We start from the raw sequence: 25,563 nt of genomic DNA, 5'->3' as shown, positions 1-25,563 counted from the left end.
AATAAAGCACCTTTGGGATATGAATCCAGACGATTGCAGATCTTGGTAATGGCAAAGCCCGTTGTGCCCTCAGGGGAGGGAGTAAAGGGAAGAGAAGCTGCTGTTGAGATCATCTCTGCTCACCTGAATCCCTTCCCTCCAAAAGGAGATGCCTGAAGTTTGGCAGGTTGGAGCAGGCACAATCGCTTTTTAATTTTGGCTAAAAATCAAGAATCCGGTCACAGCTTCTCCAACTAGAAGATGTAATCGGAAGGCATGAGCTGCAGCTCGCTGGATCAGCCAAGCTGCATTCGAGATATGGAGTGGGGTGACCCTCAGGATGTTGCTACCAGCACAACATGTTTATTTATTCTTGTCAAGTGGGAATGGCTGGCTTTTAACCTACGCTATTAGCTTTCCGAAACCTGTGTGTGCATGTCTCCTGAATGACAACAAGGAGCTCTCCAGGAAGGAAAAGTGGAAAACAAACCTTCCCAGACAAGAATGTATTGGTGTGTATGCTCCAAAAGAAAGGAGACTTAAGTGGCGAATAACGCAAACAAATTGTTTTCATCCGCTTTTTCTTCTTGCTCTCTCCGGGAGGTCTTAAAAACCCGTTGAAGAGTATAAATGAAGGGCTACACATCCGAAGACTCCATAAGTGGGATCAAATGTTTCCTTTTCTTCTTAACCTTGCTAGCTTTATATGCAGTTTCCCTAAAAAAGAAAATCCAGAAATACTTAATTCCCAATGTCATGTATTCTAGATTACAAAAGGGATCAGTGGTGGTATTCAGCCGGTTCGGACTAGTTCAAGCGAACCGGTAGCGGAAATCGTGGGTGGGCCCGCCCACCTGCCCTGGCTCTATGCCGTCCTATTTAGGCACATTTTTGAGGCTGGCTGCATGGGCACGCCAGTGGTGGTTGCTCCCGGTTCTGTCCAGTTCTTTAGAACTGGTAGTAAAAGCGGCAGGAGATTCTGCCCAACTGCCCAGACATCATAATTGACGATCTACGCATGCGCAGAAGCACGCACGCTTCCATTGCGAACCGGTAGTAAAAGTAAGTAGAACCCACCCCTGGCGCACGCATGAGCAAAGCACATGCGCGGAAGGCAGGCACGCATGGATTCAGTTCCAAGTGGGGAGAAAGACACTGGAAACATGGAGACTGCTTGAAAAGATGGTTTGTTGGTGGACAGGACCACATGGTTTTGATGTCCTGGGCAAAAAAAAAAAAAAAAGGCATATGGGTGAGAGAGAGAGAGAGAGAGAGAGAGAGAGAGAGGGAGAAAGATTTATACCCTCTGTTGGGCTTTGAATTTGAGCTTGTATTCTGATTGGTTGTCAGACTCCCATAGGGCCATGCAGGGGTAACTTTGTAGGTTATCTTTGTAGGTTCAGGCTTGGTTGAGTCTTGCTGGGTGATGCAATCTCTCCAGGTACCATGTAGGGAGTTCTGTTGCTAGATGGGTAGAGGGCTAATCCTATCTTTGTTGGATCTTGGGTGAGGGCATTTGCTTATGAATAAACCTAGCTGTCTCTATCTCTTAAGTGCTGAAATCTGCTGTGGCTATTGAGAATGGGTGGCAGTGGTGAAATTATTTTTTTTTTACTACTGGCTCTGTGGGTATGGCTTGGTGGGTGTGGCAGGGGAAGGATACTGCAAAATCTCCATTCCCACCCCACTCCAAGGGAAGGATAATGCAAAATCTTCATTCCCATCCCACTCTAGGGCCAGCCAGAGGTGGCATTTGCCGGTCTCTGAACTACTCAAAAGTTCTGCTACCGGTTCTCCAAACTACTCAAAATTTCTGCTACCGGTTCTCCAGAACCTGTCAGAACCTGCTGGATTTCACCCCTGGTGTGGGGGCTATTAAGAGTGAGTCTGCTTCCTGCCTAAAAAACATGTTTCTCCATTTCTCATCCAGGGAAATATAACATTCTGCCTTTTTAATATTTCCTAAAGTATTTCATTCTTCTAGGAGAGGGATGGGTGCTAACTTCCTACAGATCTTTAATATATATATATATATATATATATATATATATATATATATATATATATATATATATATATATATATATATATATATATGTTTTCTCAGGTTTTCGCGGGTGTTTGTATGTAGGTCTTTGGTTATTCGGGTCTTCTCCCACGTAAAATTGGAAGTATGACGAATGAGACTTCGTCGAAACGTCGCCAAGAAACCTTCAATTTTACGTGGGACAAGACCCGAATAACCAAAGACCTACATATATATATATATATATATATATATATATATATATATATATATATATATATATATATGATCAAAAGTCCCCATTTCTTCCTTTTCTTCACATCATAAAAGTCGACACAGGGTTTTCTTGCAATGCAGTTCCAGGTTTAGATCTTGAAGCTGTTTTAGAAATCCCCGGTTTGGGGAAATTGCTCGACGCTGCAGAAGCATTTCGAGAGCGTCAGCCAGAGACAAGTTCTGGTAAATCATCAAGTAAGCTAGAACCAAAGCTGGGGATCTGCTTCTGCCTAGAATGCAATGAACCAAAATTTTTCCTGCACAGGGGGAAAAGGAAGAGAGAAGAAGACAACATAAAAAAAAGATATTTTGGTTTTGCTTTGGAGTGGTGCGGTGAGCCTAGAGGTGGAGCTCTCGCCTCACACTCAGGAGGCTGTGAGTTCGATCCTAGGTAGAGGCAGCTATTTCTCTCTCTGGGCACACTGAGAATATATCTGCCGAACAAAACTCCGCACTGGCGACAGGAAGGGCATCCAGCCATTAAAACACTCTGCTGGCTCCATTCAGTTGCCCAAACTCCACCCCGCAAGGGATTATGGGGTCGTTAAATGAAGATGATTTTGGTTTTGCTTTAAGATAGCCTTTCCTTGTTATAAAATATATACAATATATTTGTTGTGGCTCCGTTGCCTGAGCCTGGGCTATCGACAGATACAGACTCTGAGAGTGAGGGAGAGGAGTTGGCAAGGCCTCCCTCTCCAGGACCCTCCTCTCTGGCAATGCCTCTGGAGGACACCGAAGGCCAAAAGATAGGCTCAGAGCCAAGCACGTCCCCGCAGCCACAGGTGGACAGCGACGAAGAAGATAAGTGCTGGCTGGACCCTCGGAAGAGGCGCAGGGAGAAGCGTACGCAGCAGAGGGGAAGGCGTGCCAGAGATTAGCTGAGTCACTGGACCACACCCCACAGGTTATAAATGTGGGTGTGGTGGCCGGTTCAGTTTGTGACGAGCAAAAACTGGAAATAATCCATGATCTCTGCGTTACTGGACTTTGCCTGCTTTATCGGACTGCATTTGGATTAATCCTTGTATTGTTGAAACTCTGCCTGTTTTATTGGAATGCTTGCAGTCTAATCTTTGTTTTGTGTGAGTAAAGTCTGAATTGGCAGCTAGCCACTGGGTTGCTGCCAGCTTTATCTTCAAAGAGTTTTGTCGTGTAGCTTATTAACTCTGGGCTATCTGTGGGGGTGCGTGTGTGGTACGGGGACAGAACAATATTCCATGATATAAGAAAAGATGTTGAGGCTCTAGAAAAAGTGCAAAGAAGAGCAACAAAAATGATTAGGGGACCGGAGGCTGAAACATACGAAGAACAGTTGCAGGAACCGGGTATGCCTACTCTAATGAGAAGTACAACTAGGGGTGACAAGATAGCAGTCTTCCAATATTTGAGGGTCTGCCCCAGAGAAGAAGTCAACCTATTCTCTAAAGCACCAGAAGGCAAGACAAAAAGCAAAGGATGGAAACTAATCAAGGAGAGAAGCAACTTAGAAATTAAGGAGAAATTTCCTGGCAGTGAAGACAATTAATCAGAGGAACGGCTTGCCTTCAGAGGTTGTGGGTGCTTCATCACTGGAGGTTTTTAAGAAAACACTGGACAGCCACTTGTTTGAAATTGTTCTGTCCCCGTACCACACACGCACCCCCACAGACGGCCCGGAATTAATAAGCCACACGACAAAACTCTTTGAAGATAAAGCTGGCAGCAACCCAGTGGCTAGCTGCCAATTCAGACTTTACTCACACAAAACAAAGATTAGACTTCAAGCATTCCGATAAAAGAGGCAGAGTTTCAACAATACAAGGATTAATCCAAATGCAGTCCGATAAAGCAGACAAAGTCCAGTAACGCAGAGATCATGGATTATTTCCAGTTTTTGCTCGTCACAAACTGAACCGGCCACCACACCCACATTTATATCCTGTGGGGTGTGGTCCAGTGATTCAGCTAATCTCTGGCACGCCTTCCCCTCTGCTGCGCACGCTTCTCCCTGCACCTCTGCCGAGGGTCCAGCCAGTACTTATCTTCTTCATCGCTGTCCACCTGTGGCTGTGGGGACGTGCTTGGCTCTGAGCCTATCTTTTGGCTTTTGGTGTCCTCCGGAGGCATTGCCAGAGAGGAGGGTTCTGGAGAGGGAGGCCTTGCCAACTCCTCTCCCTCACTCTCAGAGTCTGCATCTGTTGATAGCCCAGGCTCAGGCAACGGAGCCACAACAGAAATGATATAAGGCAAGGGTGTCAAACTCAAGGCCTGGGGGCTGCATCTGGCCCATGAGGTGCTTAGATCTGGCCTGTGGGGCCACCCTGGAAAAAGCAAAGGACTGGCCCATGGTGCCTCTGCCAGCGAACATGGAGCTCCGGAGGGCTGCAGGAGGTTGTTGCAACCAAAAAGAGAGCTCGAGAGCCTATTTTTGCTGGCAGAGTGCTCGGGCCACCACAGGCGCCCCTGACACGAGTGACGTTGAGCTGGCCATGCCCACCCTGGCCACGCCCCCCTGAGGTCAAACACAAACCTGATGCGGCCCTCAATGAAATTGAGTTTGTCATCCCTGGTATAAGGTCTCCTGCTTGAGCAGGGAGTTGGATTGGAAGACCTTCAAGGTCTCCTCTGTTATTTTGTTATTCTGTTGTGTTAGACTTCATTAGATACCAACAATTCCATCTGACATGGCTAATAACACCATCTCTGAAACATTTTTTTTTTTAATACAGAATCTCAGTCTGCTAATTCTAAGAATTTTAGTGCTGAGATGGAACTTTATGTGGACAATAGGTTTCTGGAGTTACAAAGACAACATGGTCAGGGGTGAAATGCTACCGGTTCGGACCGGTTCAGTCAAACTGGTAGCGATGGCGGCGGGTGGTTCGGAGAACTGGTAGCGACGATAGTGCGAGGCTCCACCCACCCACCCGGTCGTCGTTACTTCCAGGAAGTAACCTGTTTTTTACCCTCTGTGCATACGCAGAAGGGTTTGCACATGCGCACATAACACCCACGGCGCGGGCACTTCCGAACCGGTAGGAAAGATAAGTAGATTTCACCCCTGAACATGGTACAAATATTATTGCTTCAAGTTCTGGATGTGGCCTAAGATTTCTACATGAAATAATGACTTCAGTCTTGGCTGTTTCTGGAAAGTACTGTTTTCTCAAGCTTGCTATGCTGGCGGGGGAATTCTGGGAGTTCAAGTCCACACATCTTCAAGCTGTGAAGCTTGAGAAACATTGCTGTAAAGACTGAGACTCACCTTTTGGGGCTCTGAGTGCTTGGTGGATGAATTTTGAGGCCGGATGAAAATAGACACTTAGGTCAAAATCTACAGAGTCTTCTGCTGCTATGCCATAGTAAGAGAATTCTGAACCATAGAAGGTCTGGTTTCCTTTGCTCCCCCAAGCACCGTGTGCTGCATTCAGTATGTGGGTGATGCCATGTTGACTCAGCTCCTCCTTGTTGTGCGCTGTGACCCTGCACAGACACAGGTGTGCAAATTGGCAGGACAACGTGAGAGAGGATTAGGGTGCCCACACCCATAATTCTATGCGCTCTGCCCCTGCACATGCGTGTGTGACCCCCCCACTCCTCCCACTCCTGGCACGCGATGGCACGGTAGGACCGATTTTCTCTCTCCCCAGAATCCAGAGCCTTTCTAGAAGTCTGGGGAGGGCAAAAACAGCCTTTCCCACCTCCCCAGAGGCCCTTTGGAGACTGAAAATGGCCTGTTTGCCAACTTCTGGAAGCAAATCTGGCTGGGGAATTCTGGGAGTTGAGGTCCTCCAGGCTTAAAGTTGCCGAGGTTGGAGACCCCTGCTCTAAATAACCCAATCACTTTTTTCTGCTTTCTCTCATCTCATTCCCATCCATTCTTTCATGTCCCATAGTGTTCTATCCTCGTCCCACACGCACACACACCAACAGACGTCCAAGAGTTAAAAACCAAACCAGCCAACAAAATCCTTATCCTTATGATAACGGAACTTGGCAGCAACCTAGTGGCTGCCTGCCAAGAGTTTATTACTCACGAAGGGAAGAGATAACTTCTCTCCGCTTCTGGTACATCAAAGTAAAATGTTCAATAATTACAGAGTAAATTAAGTCCAAATATAATCCAGCAAAGCCTATAGCAAAAGTCCGGCAATGCAGAATGGCGTGGAAGCTTTCAGCTTTGTTCGTCACAAGGCTTGACTGGCCGCCACGCTCCCTTTTATACCCTGTGGGGTGTGGTCCAGTGACTCAGCCTAAACTCTGGCATGCCTCCTCTTTAGTTGCGTGCGCTTATCTCTCCGACGCTGGCGTGGATCCAGCCAAGACTCATCCCCGTCACTGTCCGACTGCGCCTGCGTGGGAATACCTGGCTCCTGGCCAATCTCTTCTCCGTCGGAAGACACCTGAGGCATTGCCAGAGAGGAGGGTCCTGGAGAGGGAGGCCCGGCCAACTCCTTTCCTTCCCTTTCGGAGCCTTTTTCCTCTGATAAGACGGGCTTGGGGGTCGGAGCCACAACACATAGCAGAATAATGTTTTCCCTGGATTGCATTCATTCAGAATATTTTTTTTTCACTCAAAACCCATCCCTGTTCCTTCTATTATCAGTGTTCCTTGGAGTGAAATGCAAGTGTCGCCAGCCATTAAATCTCTATTTTCGTATGTATCCACAACATTAGGGATGGCTCAATTCATATTTTCTGATAGTTATTTTGGTAATTAAGAGTAGAGCTTCTCTTTCCTGCATTCTTAAACCCTTTGTGGAGATCTATTTCCTTTTTGAGTTTCACAAGCAAACAAGATACACATTCTTCTTTTTCATTCTTAATATTTTTTACAATTTAAGCTTTTTACACTTTGGGTTTCAATATTCCGTACTTCCAGATGGACTGAGTTATTGAGTCCTATAATGGGAAGTAGGGAGAACCTTGAGGCACAGACGTAAAAGGTGCAACAAGACAATGTCAGATAAAAAGAAATCTGAGTCCAAAGCAGAAATTCAATTTGAGAACGCATCTCGGACAAGTATAACATACAGAACATGCAACAGAAGGTATAAATTCTATTGAGTCCCATGACATATTTTAGAGACAGTTGCAGCTGATGGAACATTATTGTCTCTGCTGATTTCTTGCCTGTCTATTAGCATTAGTAGTCTAAAGAGAAAGATTTTTTTAAATTTTATTTTAATTGAAAGCTAATTCCAACTTCCCAACCTTCTGAAAGAGAGCTAAACAATGGTGTACATTTATCCTTCAACAACAGGTTTTCTTCAGGCACTTAATATTTTTGCATTGCCAAAACAGTTTCCTCTGTAAATACTGTTTAGCCCAGTTAATCAATACTTCCCTTCAAGATAATACTTACATGTTACCTATATAAATTTTGGGCCACACTTCATCTAGTGCATGTGACTCCAACCTACAGTTATCTATACGACATTCCAGTTCTTTCACGGACAGTATGTTGGATCTGATGGTGTCCATTTGCAAAGGGTGACGGTTGACTTCAGAAGCAAATAAGCTGGCTAGCAAATGATTGTTGCACAGTTTGTTCATATTCTATCACAGCAGGACCTTGCTGTGTTGTGTGCCAGTTACTTTTTGACGTCTGACAGTGGGAGGCAGGTGCACGTCTTAAAATGTCTCACTGATCTCTCTGCACTTTTTCTGTATTTCTTGTTTTCTTCTTCCTGAATAAGGCTCTTTTTTCCTCTTTTTATTAAGTCTCCCATTAGTCCGCATCAGTTCCCTGTGAACAAATATACAAAAATACAACATTCTGCAAACATTGCGAATTTTACCAGGCAAAAAGCGATTATCTGCAAATGAGCTAAAAAAATAATTTTGGTATGTATTGCACCAATTGACAGAACGCCTGCAAGAGATGTGTCGTCTTTTTAAAATGTGTATATTCCATTGCTTTATTTGTTCGGATTTTTTCTTAGTTGAAGGTCCAAATTTTTTAATTGTTTCAGGAAACCTCGATTAGGGAAGATCCACCGATGTTCTTTTACTGTCTGTATCGCTTTAACCAACGAGAAATTATGGTAGATCATAAGGTAGGCCAGCACCAAAGAGGAGGACCTGCTTATCCCAAAGGCGCAGTGGACAAAGATTTTGCCTGGAAGTAAAAGCAATAAATTAGATTAGATTAACAGAGTTGGAAGGGACCTTGTAGGTCATCTAGTCCAACCCCCCACCCAAGCAGATCCTACACCATTTCTGACAGATGGCAGTCCAATCTCTTCTTAAAAACCTCCAGTGATGAAGCACCCACAATTTCTGAAGGCAACTTCTGTTCCATGGGTTGATTGTTCTCTCTGTCAGAAAATTTCTCCTTATTTCCAGGTTGAATCTCTCCTTGATTGATTTCCATCCATTAGTCCTTGTCTGGCCTTCAGGTGCTTTGGAAAATAGGTTGACCCCTTCCTCTCTGTGACAGCCCCTCAAATATTGCAACACTGCTATCATGTCTCCCCTGGTCCTTCTCTTCATTAGACTAGCCATGCCCAATTCCTGTAACCATTCTTCGTATGTTTTAGCCTCCAGTCCCCTAATCATCCTGGTTGCTCTTCTCTGCACTCGGTGTTGGGTTCCAGAAATTTCAGCTGATGCAAAATGCAGTGGTGCATTTTGTAGAGAGCTTAAGCTTGCAATCAATCTTCATATTCATTTGAACTGCCTGAATCTCCTAATTTCCCCTGCACTTGACAAAAACAGGTTGCGGGGAAGATTCATAAAAACTCAACGTGATGAGCTTCCTTCCTTAACTTCAGATATTCATATATATATATATATTCCAGCACTGGAAAAAGTGACTTATGACTATTTTCCAGAGTTACGACCTTTGCAGCCTCCCCATGGTCACGTGATCAAAATTCAGATGCTTGGCAACTGTTTCATACTTACGACCATTGCTGTATCCCAAGGTCATGGGGTTTCCTTTTGCCACCTTCTGAAAGCAAAGTCAATGGGGAAGCCAGGTTCACTTAACAACTGAGGCAAGAAAGGTTGTAAAGCCTGGATAGCTCAGCAGACTAATGCATTGTAATTTAACTCCAGCTGTCTGCAATTAGTAAGTTCGAATCTTGCCAGGCTCAAGATTGACTCAGCCTTCCATCCTTTCTAAGGTAGGTAAATTGAGGACCCAATTTGTGGGGGCAATAAGCTGACTTTGTATAAATATACAAAAGTATGAAGGCTATTGCTTAACGCATTGTAAGCCGCCCTGAGTCTCCGGAGAAGGGCGGCATATAAATCAGATTAAAAAAAAAAATGGGACAAAACTCACTTAACAAGCAACAGAAATTTTGGGGCTCAATTGTGGTTATTGTTTATTTAGGTCTTGGACCACCTGTATTTAGGTCTTTCTCTCCCTCTAAAATTTAAATCAATTCACCTTTCATAAGGGAAATATTTCACAGGGAGTAAAAGCCAATTTCATACCATCGAAAGGTGTTGACAAATTTTGGTCAGAAATCAAGGTGGCAGGGTGAGAGTGCAATTGAGGCTTTGCTTGACTCAAAGCAGACTTATCATGTATACTGGAAGAAGTTAGTGTCTTTTGGCAATTGCTAATCTAATTTATCTGCTCAAAACATGATTTCGTAAAACATTAGGCTCCAGTAACACCCGCAGTCATGGCTTTTCAGGCGGAGATATAACTATACTTAGCTACTACAGCAGTTAATCACATGTCTGCATTAAGTAATCCTTGGACACAATCTGTATGGTTGCCATAATTATGTAGGACAGGGGCTGAAATGCTCTCCTACAAATATACTTACTGATCTCCTAAGAAAAGATTAGGCCAGACTTCATCAGTGTGGTGGCAGGAAGGGCTCCCAGTATTCAGGAGCTGCTCTAAATCTTGAATACTGGGGCTGTCTTCAGTTGGGGTGCGAGATCTTCAGGGCCCAGTGAAACGCACTGGTCAGCCATGGTCATTTAAAGTAGCAGCTTGACAATCTGACACCCGAGAATGCAACCCAGCCTCGTTTGTTTACTCTGCTCCAAAGCAGATCACTTGTTATTTTGAAAGTGGAACAATGCCAGGAGCTGGACATCAACAAAGCATGTGCCTAGTTGAACCGAAGGTCTGCAGTCGAATAGCATGCTCCCTAAAACTGCCGTTCAATGACAGCTGTGGCAGAAGCATAACAGCTGGAAGAATAATTGTGGAGTCACATCCTTTCCGGCAGGAAAAACAAGTCCATGACCTGCATTTTCTTCCCATTCAGCCACCTCCACTGATCCGTTACAATGCCCCTCCGGCTTTGATCTTCCAAGGAAAAACTGGACAGCGCTCAACCAGATCAGCAGCTGCCAAAAAAGCCAACACAGTTCTAGGCTGCATAAATAGAGGGAAAGAATCAAGATCACATGAAGTGTTAATACCACTTTATGATGCCTTGGTAAGGCCACACTTGGAATACTGCATCCAGTTTTGGCCGCCACGATATAAAAAAGAAGTTGAGACTCTAGAAAAGAGTGCAGAGAAGAGCAACAAAGATAATTAGGGGACCGGAGGCTAAAACATATGAAGAACGGTTGCAGGAACTGGTTATGTCTAGTTTGATGAAAAGAAGGACTAGGGAAGACATGATAGCAGTCTTCCAATATCGCAGGGGCTGCCACAAAGAAGAAAGAGTCAAGATATTCTCCAAAGCACCTGAAGGAAGGACAAGAAGCAATGGGTGGAAACTAATCAAAGAGAGAAGCAATTTAGAACTAAGGAGAAATTTCCCGACAGTTAGAATAATTAATCCGTGGAACAACTTGCCTCCAGAAGTTGTAAATGCTTCCAACATTGGAAGTTTTTAAGAAGATGTTGGATAACCATTTGTCTGAAGTGGTGTAAGGTTTTCTGCCTAAGCAGGGGGTTGGACTAGAAGATCTCCAAGATCCCTTCCAACTTTGTTATTCTAAAAAAAGATCTGAAGCAACCATGACAGGTGCCAATATTGGAAATACAACTGGGGGCTAGTTAGTAATACTGTGACTGTGCGAACGTCCCACAAACTTTACATCATATTGCAACAGAATGCCCCCTCAGGAGGTTCCCTGGATCCCTGCAAGAACTCCATATCTTGAGGGCAGTGCTGTCCAATGGCTAAATTATCTAGATATCCGGCCATAGACTTTTCTAGTAACTGCTCATACATAATTTAATTGTATTCATCATTCATATTGTGCATTTTTAAAAACTAATTCACTGTTCTGGTGTTTTATATATTTTTACACATTTTATATGCTGGTTTTTTTTTTGTGTGAACTTTATGCATTATTGCTGTATTTTGTTACGCCATATGAAATGAATAAATAAAAGCCTTCAGCAACCTGGTGCCCTCCAGAAGAGTTGCGACATTAACAGTCTTGGAACATTCTGAGATTGGAAAAAGCTACTTTATTTGATTAAGACCGCTATGGAATGGCTACAATCTGGAACCAAAGTAGTCCCCATTGTGTAATAAGTATATTAATGTTATCTTTACAAACAGTAAGTTTGATTCCAGAGCAGCATTTCTCAATCTCAGCAGTTTTTAAGATATGTGGGATAAAGATGAATCAGGAAACGAGTCTTATTTTGAGTTCGAGGCTATAAACTCTCCATGCTGAACAATCTGTTGAAATGGTTTGAGTTTTGCTGACTTTGGCAGAATAAAACTTGAAACGATTCAGGTGTTTCAGATTTCCTCAAAACTCAGAAAAGGTTTTAAATGCCATCATTTCTACCCTTTGCTTCCCCATCTTTTCCTTCTACCTTCAAGTTCAGCCCAGAGCTTCCATAACTATGTGCGTGCCAAATGGTTTTACATATTGGTGGTACCGTTGGTGCTTCTGGTCCTATCATTGAAATGAGCCATGAATTCAGATTTAGGAGAAGGCAGCCAATCAGGTTTGGAGTACTATTTCGAGAGCAAAAGATTTATGGAAAATCATGTAAAACACATGCAAGAGCCATGTGTATTCAATTCTTAAGAAAAACAATTACTGCAAATTCTATCAGCAAAAAAAGTTAGTGCCATTTGTGGATGGAAATGCTTTATAATGCAATGGGAGGCTTTATTACCTATTTAAAGCACCAAGCAGAATATGGGTAGAGTAGCAATTGCCTATTAGATCAACATTGTAAAAGGATATTGTTTAAATTTCTTTGCTCAAACAAATTGTGCTACTTGAGACATCTGGCTGTTTATTTTATTTATTAGAGTTTATTTGCCACCCATCTGTTTCAACACAATTCTGGGAGGCTTACAGTATATTAACCAAGTCTAGAAATTTTAACTTCTTTTCCAGGAACTTATCCAAAAGCACACTGCCATGTTCCTTAATGTAAATACACTTTTGGTCTGGGTGTAACACACTAGCACTTATGCCTCCATAGCAACATATTCGTATTCCCCGCGTATGGCTCCAAGTTATGATCTGGTACAGAAATATTACAGAGACCATTTTACCAATGTGGAAATTGTCAATATTGTTAAAAGTTCAATAGATGTTTTTATATTTACAGATATTGTCAATATTGTTAAAAAGTTCGATAGATGTTTTTATATTTACAGAAACTGCCAATATTGTTAAAAAGTTCGATAGATGTTTTTATATTTACAGAAACTGTCAATATTGTTAAAAAGTTCGATAGATGTTTTTATATTTACAGAAACTATCAATATTGTTAAAATGTTTGATAGATGTTTTTATATTTACAGAAACTGTCAATATTGCTAAAGTTCGATAGATGTTTTTATATTTAGAAGCTGTCAATATTGTTAAAAAGTTCAATAGATGTTTTTATATTTATAGAATCTGACAATATTGCTAAAAAGTTCGATAGATGTTTTTATATTTAGAAGCTGTCAATATTGTTAAAAAGTTCAATAGATGTTTTTATATTTATAGAAACTGACAGTATTGCTAAAAAGTTCGATAGATGTTTTTATATTTACAGAAACTGTCAATATTGTTAAAAGTTTGTTAGATGTTTTTATATGTACAGTATATTTATATGTATAACTCCTTTCTCAGGCAAGAGACCATTTCAAACAAGTGGCTGAAATTCACAACTTTCTGGAGGCAAGGTGACTTGTTCCACTGGTTGCCCACAGTGTTAGGAAATTTCTCCTAAATTCCAGGTTGCTTCTCTTCATTCTGCTAAAAAAAAAAAAAAAAAAACCATTCCCAGCCATCCCTGCTTTTTTTTAGTTTAAAAATTAAAATACCAATTAAATGGCCAGAGGAAACCGATCCATCTGGGCCAGAGCAAATATACCCTCATTATTTCGGGCAGCTGGCACGATGCCATATATTATGTTGGGCAAGGAGGGGGAAAGTGGGGGGGGGGACCCACTAGGCTAGGGGTCTCCAACCTTGGCAACTTTTTTTTTTTGAACAATTTTTTTTTATATTTAAACAAACATACATAAAACCATCTTCAATTGCAAACAGTGTGTTGGTTGGTTACAAGTCTTTTGTGCATCATTCATCAATTCATAGCTCACAATTTACCTAAATTCTCATATCATCGACCTAATAAATATCTATATATTATTCTCATTAATCATTTATTTGACTATGGCTATTTCTTCCCTCATGATTATTTAAGATATTCTAAGATTTGAGTTAATTTTTATTATAACATTCATTTCATCCGCCTGAATCTATCCAGTAATAATACCTCTTTCTGTTATATTTCACATAGTTCCACAATTCTTGCCTTATGAAGATCTCTTACCATATTTCAATTCCATATTTTTTTTATCTAACCATTGATAAAACAGGTCCCATATCTTTATAGTATTGCTTGTCTTCTTGTTCTCTAATTTCAAATGTCAATTTGCTCATTTCAGCACATTCCATTATTTTCTTAATAACTTCATCCTGCGTTGGTATTTTCTCATTTTTCCAATTTTTTGCAAACACAAACCTTGCCGCTGTTAATACTTGTATTAACAGCAACCTTGGCCACTTGAAGCCTGGAGGACTTCAACTCCCAGAATTCCCCAGCCAGCAGCTGGGGAATTCTGGGAGTTGAAGTCCTCCAGGCTTCAAGTGGCCAAGGTTGGAGACCCCTGCACTAGGCGGCGGCGCCTCAACAAGACACCCCTTTGCCGCCACCCCCACCCCATCGGAGCTGCAGGCGGCCAAGAGGGGGGGCGTCTCCGGAGGCAGCCGCTGCTCGACTCGGGGGTCCCTCTTGGGCCGAAGGGCCCGTTTGGCTCCGCGATGAGGGGGGATAGAACGGAGGAGGCGCGCAAGGCAGCGCTGCGGGGGGGAACACCCCCCCCCTCAGTCCCCACCGCCTCGCGGCCTGCTCCGCGCTCGAAGCCTCGCGTCGCTTAGCAACCGCGGCCTCGCCAGCCGGGTGGAGTGGAGTGGGGGGGGTGTTGTGAGACACAAACACCCCGCCCCTTCCGCTCCGCCGACCCCCGCCCCTTCCGCCACGCTAAGGGGCGGGGAGGATTGCCTAGACTCGTCCTCCCCACCCCCGCCCCCCCCCACACCTCACCCCGCCCTCCCGGCCGGCTGAAGAAACCCGCCGCTTGTCACCGCCGGTCCGTCTGCGTGGGATGGGGCGGGCTCGCCGCAACGGGAGAGCAGGCCCCTCGGCGCGGGCTCCGTCCGCCCAGGCGTAAGCGGGGTGAGCAAGGCAGGGCTGGCCGGGGGAGCCTCCATGGTCAGGGGAAGTCTACCTGAGGGTGGCGGTCGGGGGGAGGGGGGCGTCCTGCCTGGGATGGGCGCCGCTAAACGGGTTTAAGGGCTGTGAGGGAGAGGCTTGGGATGGGGGGGAGGGGAGGGGCTCGTCATCTTCCCCCCCTCCACCCCCCGGTGACTTTTGAGGGGCACCTTCTTCCCCCCCCACCCCAAAAAAGAGCAGAGGTGACCCCGGTTCCTTTTTCACAGAGGGAGAGGAAGTGGGGGGGGAGGTCTGGCTGGCTTTGGCTGTGCAGTCTAGATGCCCTCCAGGTGGCCCAGAGGCTCCCTAAGCCAAGCGGAGGAACATCTGGAGACCTCGGGGTGCCCCGCTGGCAGAAGCAGAACAGGGCGTAGGGTGCGGTGCAATATGGGTCAGGGAGTCTCTTTTTTCAACCTTTATACACAGCCATTGGGATCAGGTGAACCTATTCCTTGCACCTACCCCGGTGGGTGTCCTCCCATTCCCCCCCCCCCACCCCTCTCCTTAGCTGAGTGTAATCTCCCCCCTTCTCCTTGGACCCCAATTTCGTCCCATGCCACCTTAGAGCAGTGGGTCTCAACCTTCCTAATGCCGCGACCCTTTAATACAGTTCCTCATGTTGTGGTGACCCCCAACCATAAAATTATTCCTAAAACCATTGAAAATATGTGTTTTCCGATGGTCTTAGGCGACCCCTGTGAAAGGGTAGTTCGACCCCCAAATGGGTCCCGACCCACAGGTTGAGATCCACTGCCTTAGAGGAAATCATCCTTTCATCTTGACTTTGTTATCTTTTTTTTTTTTCCCACCCTTAAGGTTCCTACACTTTTGCCCTTTTTGGAATTGCCTTTTTGGAATTTCTGTAAGTTGCCCTTTTTTATCAATGGCGAGGCAAAGGTATCTAACGTTGAGTAACTCACAGATGTTCACTGACTCCTGGCGAGACCAGCTTCTCGATCCGTGAAAAATTGTACAGCTAGGGATCCAAAGTGATCCGGATGTTGTGGAAGTATTGGACAATTCACACGTTTAAGGTGGTGGGGGGAATGAAGCTTATGATAGAGTGTTCCTGTACATAGGGGAGATCTGTACAAACTGTGTTCCTGTACATAGGGGAGAGCGGCACAAAATTAACCCGACACCCAGCTATACTTTTTGGCGATAGGCATATTGTTCCACACACGCTTTATAAACGTGAAAAAAGGGAATCGGATTGAACTTGTTGGGCCTTTTGAGTAAGCAACAGGTTGCAAACTTGATAACCTTAAAAGAACATTTGTTGCTTTCCACTCATCTTACCTGCTCTTAAGTGAAAAGCTGCTGTAACTTGGCCGTGTGTTTCTCCAACTCCAAATCAGAATCTGAAAGTTATGTGGGTTTGTTTGTTTTTTTTAATTATTATTTTGACGGCTAAAATGTGCTTTGGGTTGCAGGCTCTTTAAATAAAAAAAATAAAAAATAGAGGAGTTGTGGGTTTGTGCAAGGTTAGGAAATTTCACTTTTTTTTTTTTTTCATGGAGTAGTTTGTTCTTTGATTGTAGCGATGGGTTTCAAAACACTAATTTTATTTAAATAGTTGTTAGAAGAATGACTCAAGTACCAGGTAAGAGGAGTCAATTTGCCCTGAGGAACTTTTGGTGGGTTCAGAAAGGAAATTATTAAAGGAAGTTTTGCAACATACACATTTTCTCATCATGCCAGGACTCTGGTTTCTCTAATAATCTAGACTAGAGAAATGCAGTAGTAATGCTATTTGTGTTCAGTCACAGAGTTTCAATTTGGATCTAAGTGTTTTGTGGCAGAATAATTGCCTAATAAATATTGCTTTAAATGCTACAAAAAAACAACAACACCAATTGTGTGTAAGATCTCCCTTTACATTTGGGAAAGATAAAAGCCTTTATTTTACTTTTTAACTTCCTCTGGGTTTTTATCTACTTTTCTTGGCCTTCATATCTCTTTCTTCATAATTTGATTTGAGGTTTTGGCTAGTATCACGCAAAGTGTTGGTGATTCGTATCTTTTACCATGGCTTAATGAGCTCTGTAGATCCTGTATCACTTTGATATACTGTACTTAATGTTGCTCAATAAATATTTAGTGATGATAATTGTTTTGGAATTGGCCAGGCAGTAAACCTGTAATTTCTTGAAAAATCAATATGTATTTTAGAGGAATTGTCTAATCAATTACCTGTTCAAATTCACTCTGAATTATTTGTTGTTTGTTCTCCAGGTTTGCTGAGTTGCAGATTACTTGCCAGACTGTTAACAACTGGGGGAGGAAAGGGGCAGCTCACTTACTATGGGTTTTATAAACTGCATGGGTGAAAGTCCCCCATATTTGTTCTTACCCTGCTGTTCGAAATCAAGGGAAGCTCCCCCAACTCAGCTTTTGAGTCAGCGTTTCAGGCATATAGGCTGTGGATCTCGGCTCCCTGTTGCTAGTAAATAGCTTTGGAGGATTATCATTTATGAGTAAGACAAGTCTTCATAAGACTTGTACTACTTCGTTTGCTTCGACTGTTGAATGAATTCTGTTGATTTCTATATGGCACCATGCAGTACAGTTATTTTTTATTTATTTTATTTTTTTATTTATTTGATTTCTATACTGCCCTACTCCCGAAGGACTCAGGGCGGTGCACAGCCAAACAATAAAACACATACATACAAAATTTAAAAGTAGAATTAAAATCAAATTAAATAGTTTTGGCCCAGACAAATTAAAACCCCGAACTATTTAAAACCAATTTTAAAATTTGAATATATAAAATACTAAAAGATATTAAAAAATTAAAAATCTTTTATAGAAGAGGGAGAAAATTAGGCCAGGCCCGCCTGGTGAAATAATAAGGTCTTTAGAGCGCGGCGGAAGGTGTGCAGATCCGGGATCCTTCATATCTCCGGGGGGAGCTCGTTCCAGATAGTAGGTGCCCCCACAGAGAAGGCTCTCCCCCTGGGGGCCGCCAGTCAGCATTGTTTGGCCGACGGCACCCGGAGGAGCCCCTCTCTATGGGAGCGTACCGGCCGGTGGGAGGCTATTGGTGGTAGCAGGCGGTCCCGCAAGTACCCAGGTCCTTAGCCATGGAGCGTTTTAAAGGTGGTAACCAAAACCTTGAAGCGCACCCGGAAGACCACCGGGAGCCAGTGCAGCTCGCGCAGGAGGGGTGTTACGTGGGAACGCCATGTCGCTCCCATTACCACCCGTGCGGCCGCACTCTGCCGCACGGGTGGTAATGGGTAATTAGAAGACATGGTTGATGGTGAAGGTAACATTTAAACCTGTCTATGGAGATTCTCAGTCATCCAGGTCTGGTTTTTCTTTTGAAGACGTGTCTCTTCTCATCCAAGAAGCTTTTTCAGTTCTGAGCTGAAAAAACCCCCAGACAGTCCAGTTGCCTCTTGAAAAAGCACCTTTGGGACAATGTTTAAACTCTTTTTCCTTCCTAGTAGAAGAGGGCAGATGCTATGGGATATTGTCTTTATTAAAATCAGATTGTGTTAATGTTTTGGCTGCAGATGCAAGTAATCCTTAGTTTAAGAATGTTCAACTTAAATTGCCAATCTAAATATGAATCGGCTAACTATTACTACAAATGGTGGATGGTGTTATCCTTCCATGAATTGATGAAGTGTTGGAGTTGTTCAGGAACCACTCAAAATGTATGTCTAGTTCTAGGAGATTCTCAATCATCCAAGTCACGGTTGTCCCAAAGATGCTTTTCCAAAAGACAACTGGACTTTCTTGGGTTTTTTTTTTTTTTTGAAACATTTCGCTTCTCATCGAAGAAGCTTCTTCCATTAAGTTCAGGAACTGAAGAAGTTTCTTGGATGAGAAACGAAACATTTTCAAAGGAAAAAAAAATCCAAGAAAGTCCACTTGCCTTTTGGAAAAAGCACCTTTGGGACAATTACGGTGCATGTTTTTAATAGAGAGCCTGTTTTTAGTGGTTCTGGGAAGCATTGGGCCGATTCAGTGGTTCATCGGTTTGAGGAAGGAAAACGCTGTCCAGCATTTTTAGTAATGGACAGTCCATTTGTAAGTACGAATTGTGACTTGTGTACAATTTCGGAGTAAAGACAGAATTAGGAACAGAACTTGTTCTTAATTCAGGGATGCCTAATATTAATTTCTGTTCCTATCTTGGACAATGCAATCTTTAGTAGCTTAAATTTAGATTAATATTACAAGGCTAATCCTATGAGCTGTGTGCAGCTATTCCATACTGTACAACTATAAGATTACATGATGTAATTTCTACTGCAAGAAATAACTTGGCTTTCCTTGTTTTAGGATGAACACTTAAGCCATACATGTTACAGTCTATACATGTAACATTCGGCCAGGAAAAATCCCTTTCATTGCTAATTTTAAAGATGTACTGTGTACAAAGTACAGCTAGTCCTCGACTTAACAACAGCTTGTTTAGTGACCGTTCAAAGTTACGATGGCACTGAAAAAAGTGACAGGACCGTTTTTCACACAACCATTGCAACATCTCCATGGATATGTGATCAAAATTCAGACACTTGCCAACTGACTTATATTTATGACGGTTGCCATGTCCCTCTGGTCATGTGATCACCGTTTATAACCACCTGACTAGCAAAGTTAATGGGGTGGCCAGATTCACTTAACAGCCATGTCACTAACTTACCCACTGCAGCTATTCACTTAACAACTGGGACAAGAAAGGTCATAAAATTGGGCCACATTCACTTAACAAATGTTTTGTTTGGCAGCAGAAATTTTGGGCTCAATTGTGGCCATAAATCGAGGATTACCTGTATATGCTGGCTTGATTTAAAGGTACCTTTTATGAAGTTGTAGATGTGAACACAATTTTGTTACTACAGGTTTGGTGTGAAAGATGCTTTGAACTGTCACAAAGAGTTGAATACTGTCCTATTCGCAGGTTTAGGGATACTTATTTAGAACAGAATTTAGAATATTTAGAAAACATCTTCACTATTGATTTCCCCATTGTCAACATTTAAACAGCGAGGATTTTTTATACTTAACTCTGTGTGTGTGTGTTGCTGTTTTGATACACAAGTATGCATGCGCACATCCACACACACAGATCCACACATAATCCTTGACTACAAACCGTAACGAGTTTATTGCCCATTATGGTCTGTGTTGTGATTGTCACAAAATGAGTTAATCATGTGACCAACCTGATTTTGTAAGCTTGTGTGCTGTGGTCATTCAGCAGGCCAGGGTTTCACGATTGGCATACTTTTTTTGGAAATCAGAAGTAAGAGCCGTTTTTCTGCAAAAACTTTATAAAATGCAGTCACGTGATTATGGGATATTGCAAACATCCATTAATCAATCAATCAGAATAGAGCTGGAAGGGACCTTGGAGGTCTTCTAGTCCAACCCTTGCTCAAGCAGCAGACCCCATACCATTTCAGACAAGTGGATGTCCAGTCTTCTCTTCTTAAAAAGTGATGGAGCACCTACAACTTCTGGTGGCAAGCTGTTCCACTGGTTAATTGTTCTCACTGTCAGGAAATTATCTACTTATTTCTGGGTTGGATCTCTTTGATTAGTTTCCATCCATTGCTTCTTGCCTTGCCTTCTGTTGATTTGGAAAATAAGCTGACCCCCTCTTTGTGGCAGCCCCTCAAATACTGGAATCCTCCCCAAAAGCTAGGTGCCTCTTATACTCTGGAGCATCTTATGGTCCAAAAATATGGTACCTCTTTATTTTTAATGTCTTGCTTGAAGAAACTTCCTTCAGGAGGACTACAATACCAGCTTTTTGCAGCCATAAGAAAAATTGACTTCGACACTTTGACATGAAGTGTCTCTTACATTTTTTCCCAAAAGTCTTCAGTGATTTTTTTTGGGGGGGTGGGTGGGTGAGGAGAAGTTATTTGGTTGGCCTTGGGGAAATCTCTCTTCCTTGGTGATAGTTCCTTGACTTTACTGAGTGTTGATTACAGAGAAAAACTCCTCAAGTGGATTGCTGTTGAGGCATATTTCCTAATTATGAGTAGCTGCAAAGTACCTTCAGCTGCTCCAAAGGTGGGAAGGAACTGGGACGGTTGTCTATGACTTCTCCTGAGGTTTCAACAGAAGTTTCAGCCATCAGGAGCACAGTTTGAAGAGTGAGAAACTCTTATTCAGCTTCCCATAACTTTACCTCTGTCCAACCTGAATTCAGTGTCCATCCTGGCCCACCTTTTCTACCTGCACCCAGACTTCTTACTTCTAATGTAATGTCAATATCAGGTATGGCTTCCATTTCAGAAGCCGTATTTCCTGCTGGATCTCCTTATTGCGAGAAAGATTGTTGTTGCAAGCCAGTTGATCTTCTCCTTGGTTTCGATTAGATCTCTCTACCCAGTGCAATTCCATAACTTCCAGCGGTATTCTTAAGCCATTCTCAAGGTTGCCAAGTCTTGGGCAACTTTGTGCATGATATTCTCTCTAAATTATCTGGACCATATTATAGATAGATGGATGGATGGATGGATGGACGGACAGACAGACAGACAGAGGGGGGTGGGAACAATGCCAAGCCACTTTCGTAAAGCTGCCAAGGAAATGGCATAGAACCCATTATTAAAATTCAAGATGGACCTGAGATTATATTTACATTTAAGATAATGACATAGTGGAGAATATAATGTGGTTTGTTCATTTGATTTCTTTTCTTCCTTTTTTTACTGAATGCAGGGTGGATAAAAATCAATGATTTTTTTAAAAAAATCAGATTTTTTTTTATTTAAATTGGATTTTTTTTATTTTTATCAAATTTATTTTAATAAAAAACTTTTGGGGTAAAAATCTATCGTAAGATAGTTTTCTATTTAAGATACATAAATAGTTTATTCAGCATGAAATGGAGCTTAGTTATGTAGCATGAGGCTGTATATTCTGCAACACTGGGATTATCGGTGAGTCAACAGTGGGTCAAAGGAGTAGCAGAGATGACAGTTGCTCTTTAAAAATTATGATTTAAATCGAGTTGATTTAAATCAAGCCTTTTTACTAGTGATTTAAATCATGATTTAAATTGTGATTTAAATCAACTCGATTTAAATCAAATCCACCCTGACTGAATGTGAATGTGCAAGCCAGATTCTTGAGGAATCTGGCTTGCATCTTTCCAAATCGAAGTCAACCCAACCATATTATAGCTTAACATGGAAACCCAACATAGTGGTACCACTTTGCTGTATTTATCTCTTTTATGAACATCTCCAAGGCAGGTGAGATGACTCCTATGCCATTCATTACCTTTCCTTGCTCTGTCTTTTATATATGCTGCCCCATAACAGTACACGAATGAGTGACTCAACCTGCCCTTTGCTATTATCTCACAGATTTCTGGTTGCAGAACTTGATTTACATGCCAGTTGTTGAACAGGATTGCAAGAGTGGCACAAATTGTAGGGAGTTTTGGGGAAGGAAACATCCTTGTGGGTTGAACTGGTAAACAGTTTATTAAAAAAAAAAAAATCAGCTGAGGTTGCCTACTGAAGAAGAGTTTTGTTCCCGCACTCGTCATAAGGGGGAAAAAAAGAAAAGAAAACCAACCTCCCAGCTAGAAAAACTTCAGAAAAAAAACCTACATACAATTTAAAATAAGAAACCAACTTGTATCATTATGGGAGTCAACATTTGGGCTTGTCGTGTCTGTGATTAAAAAACAAATTTAGAACTTCTCCAGGGAAGCCGACTGATTATTGTGTGTGTACACGGTACAATTTTAATTGCTGTCAAAGATGAGAGGCACCAGATGCTGACGAAGCGTGTTTTCAGTACTGTCATGTTGAGAAGGGATGATTTTTATTGCAATTCAAGGCCTTCTTGGAAAGGCCTCTTTGGCTTTGAAATACGTGGAAAATTCATATTGCGGAGAAAGGAGAACCCAGTCATGCTTTTAAAAATGGCAAGCCTTTTGCGTTTGTGAGTACAGCTAGTCCTCGGCTTAACAACAGTTCGTTTAGTGACCGTTCAAAGCTACAACGGCACTGAAAAAAAGTGACTTAGGGCCATTTCTCACACTTACGACCTATGCAGCATCTCCGCAGTCACGCGATTTACATACAAATGGTTGACCACTGGTTCATATTTATGACGGTCGCAGCCTCCCCAGGGAGGGTCACATGATCCCCTTTTGCGACCTTCTGACCAGCAAAGTCAACGCGGAAGGCAGATTCGCTTAACAACGGTGTTAACTAACTTAACATCTGCAACGATTCACTTAACAAAGTTGGCAAGTAAAGTCATAAAATGGGGCAACACTCAACAAATTTCTCCCTTTGCAACATCAATTTTGGGCTCAGTTGCTGTCGTAAATTGAGGACTACCTGTATTTAAAATTTCTCTTGTCTTTCCCCTCTGTTTCAGTGTTATGTTCTTTTAAGGATGACTTCCTGAGTCATAGAGGAAAATGTACGCCTTGAAATGGGAGGCTTACTTGTCCTCCTGTACAGGTAGTCCTCGACTTAGCAACCGTTCATTTAGCGACTGTTCGACGTTACGACGACACTGAAAGAAATGACTGATGATTGTTTTTCACACATACGACCATTGCATTGCATTGTCACATGATCAAAATTCAGACGCTTGGCAACTGACTCGTATTTATGACCGTTGCATCCTGCCCGGGTGTCACGTAATCCCTTTTTGCGACCTTCCGACAAGCAAAGTCAGTCTGGGGAAGCCAGATTCACTTAACAACCATGTAACTAATTTAACAAATGCAATGATTCACTTTACAACCGGGCCAAAAAGAAAGGTTTTAAAATGGAGCAAAACTCAACTGTCTTGCTGAGCAGCAGAAATTTTGAACTTGATTGTAGTCATAAGCCGAGGACTAGCTGTATAGTATTTAGAAAGCATGTTTGAATAAAAGGATAATGATGAAACAATCTAGGCCAGGGGTTTCAAACTTGATTTCATTGAGGGCCGCATCAGGGTTGTGTTTGACCTTAGGGGGCCGGGGTGGGTGTGACCAGGGTGGGCGTGGCCAGCTCGATGTCACTCATGTCGGGGGTGCCTGTGATGGCCCAAGAGCTCTGCCAGGGAAAATGGGCTCCTGAGCCTGTTTTCGGCTATGACGGCCTCCTGCAACCCTCTGCCAGCAAAAACGGAGCTCGGGAGGGCCACCCACGGCCCTCTTGAGGTCCATTTTTGGTTGCAACAGCCTCCTGCAACCATCTGCCAGCAAAAACAGAGCCCTCCTGAGCTCCGTTTTCGCTGGCAGAGGCACCGCGGGCCGGTCCTTCGCTGTTTCCAAGCAAGCCCCATGGGTCAGATCTAAGCACCCCGCGGCCGGATCTGACCCCTGGGCCTTGAGTTTGACACCCCTGGTCTAGTCTGTACAGTGCTTAGGATTCGGTTCGAACTGAGGAGTGAAATGAGCACATATTTGTAACTCCTTAAGGCAACCTGACGTTAAGGGATCCCACTGAAAGATACGGGTGCTTTAAAGAGTGGAGGCAAGCGATTTGCCTTTCTCATGTTTCAATTAAATTAACATGAATGAAGTCAGGTAGGCAGGGAGTCTGACAGGGATCAAGGGGTTTTTTTTTGTGCTAGGCTGTGACCCAGAGTTCTCTGGAGCAGGGGTCTCCAACCTTGGCAACTTTACGACTTGTGGACTTCAACTCCCAGAATTCCTGTGTTGGCAGTTGAAGTCCACAAGTCGTAAAGTTGCTAAGGTTGGTGACCCCTGCTCTGGAGCAAAAGGGGAGGGAGGGGGGATTGAATAGCATAGATCAGCATGCTTGCTTGATCCCAGGAAACTAGGATTCCAAGAAATCTGCTCACTAGCCTATTAACAGCCTGGATAAAACCAAGACATTGAACTCTCTCGCATGTCTTGTTGTAGGGTTATTAATTCCGTTAAAAAGCCCTTGCCTTTCATACAGAAGGGCTTTGGGGCACTTAATAATTTACCTGAAGTAGATATACAGAAAAGAGGAACATAAATTAAAGAAATACACTGCTATTTAAAAAAAAAAAAACACTGGAAAAATTCACAAAACTTTCTTCCCCCTCTCTTTCTCCTTTGATCCTTCCACCTCTCCCTTTTTTTGAAATCTACTATGGACTTTCTCCAAGTACGGAGGGCCACTAATGACCTTTGATGTCTTCGTGGATGCTTGATTAGCAATATCGCCGCCCTTATTAACGTGTTGCCCATTGTTCAGATATTTTTTTTTCCTCCTTTTCTGGCAGCATCTGTTGCCCCGCCATTCTTTTGGAGAATTTCTAATTGAAGTTTTAATTGAATTTTCTGGGAGTCAAGTTGGTGAATTACAACCCTTCAGCAAACTAAGAAGACGTCTGGAGGAGAATAATTCCTTGGTGTGTCTCTGTTTTCTTGTTTATCATTCTTTTGGTTGCAGATCGATTGAGGCATATAAACCTTAGTGGTTGCTGCTTTGTTTGGTGTAATGGGGGGACGCTGATTCGGCAATCTAGTGATGTTAAATGGGCATTGCCTAGAACAGGGCTCTCCGAACTTGGGAACTTTGAAGACTCGTGGACTTCAACTCCCAGAATTCCTCAGCCAGCATGGCTTGACAATTTTGTGCTGAAGTCAGTCCCAAAGCTACATTTGAAAATGATTATCTAGGTTGGCTTCTTTAAG

General features: G+C 42.9%; 2 protein-coding genes across 2 annotated transcripts in view; one reads left to right on the top strand and one right to left on the bottom strand.

Annotated features, from left to right (window-relative positions):
* Window positions 1–2,308: 2,308 nt before the first annotated feature.
* DUSP13A (dual specificity phosphatase 13A) lies at window positions 2,309–10,210 on the bottom strand. The gene is given in 4 exon segments (XM_070945256.1): window positions 2,309–2,538; window positions 5,529–5,746; window positions 10,051–10,162; window positions 10,165–10,210. Coding segments are annotated over 4 exon segments (588 nt in total). The 3' UTR covers window positions 2,309–2,326.
* A 4,575-nt stretch (window positions 10,211–14,785) lies between these two features.
* The window catches only part of SAMD8 (sterile alpha motif domain containing 8), a 43,019-nt gene continuing 32,241 nt past the window's right edge, over window positions 14,786–25,563 (top strand). Inside the window, exon 1 of the mRNA XM_070945696.1 lies at window positions 14,786–14,903. The gene's annotated coding sequence lies outside the window, so the exon portion shown is untranslated. The remainder of the gene's footprint in view (window positions 14,904–25,563) is intronic.

The sequence above is a fragment of the Pituophis catenifer genome, unplaced genomic scaffold (assembly GCF_029215685.1).
Source record: "Pituophis catenifer annectens isolate HBS135680 unplaced genomic scaffold, rPitCat1.0.hap2 SCAF_6, whole genome shotgun sequence".
NCBI classification, from domain to species: Eukaryota; Metazoa; Chordata; class Lepidosauria; order Squamata; family Colubridae; genus Pituophis; species Pituophis catenifer.
Note: the sequence above shows the minus strand (reverse complement) of the source record. Positions and strands in the feature narration are given on the sequence as shown.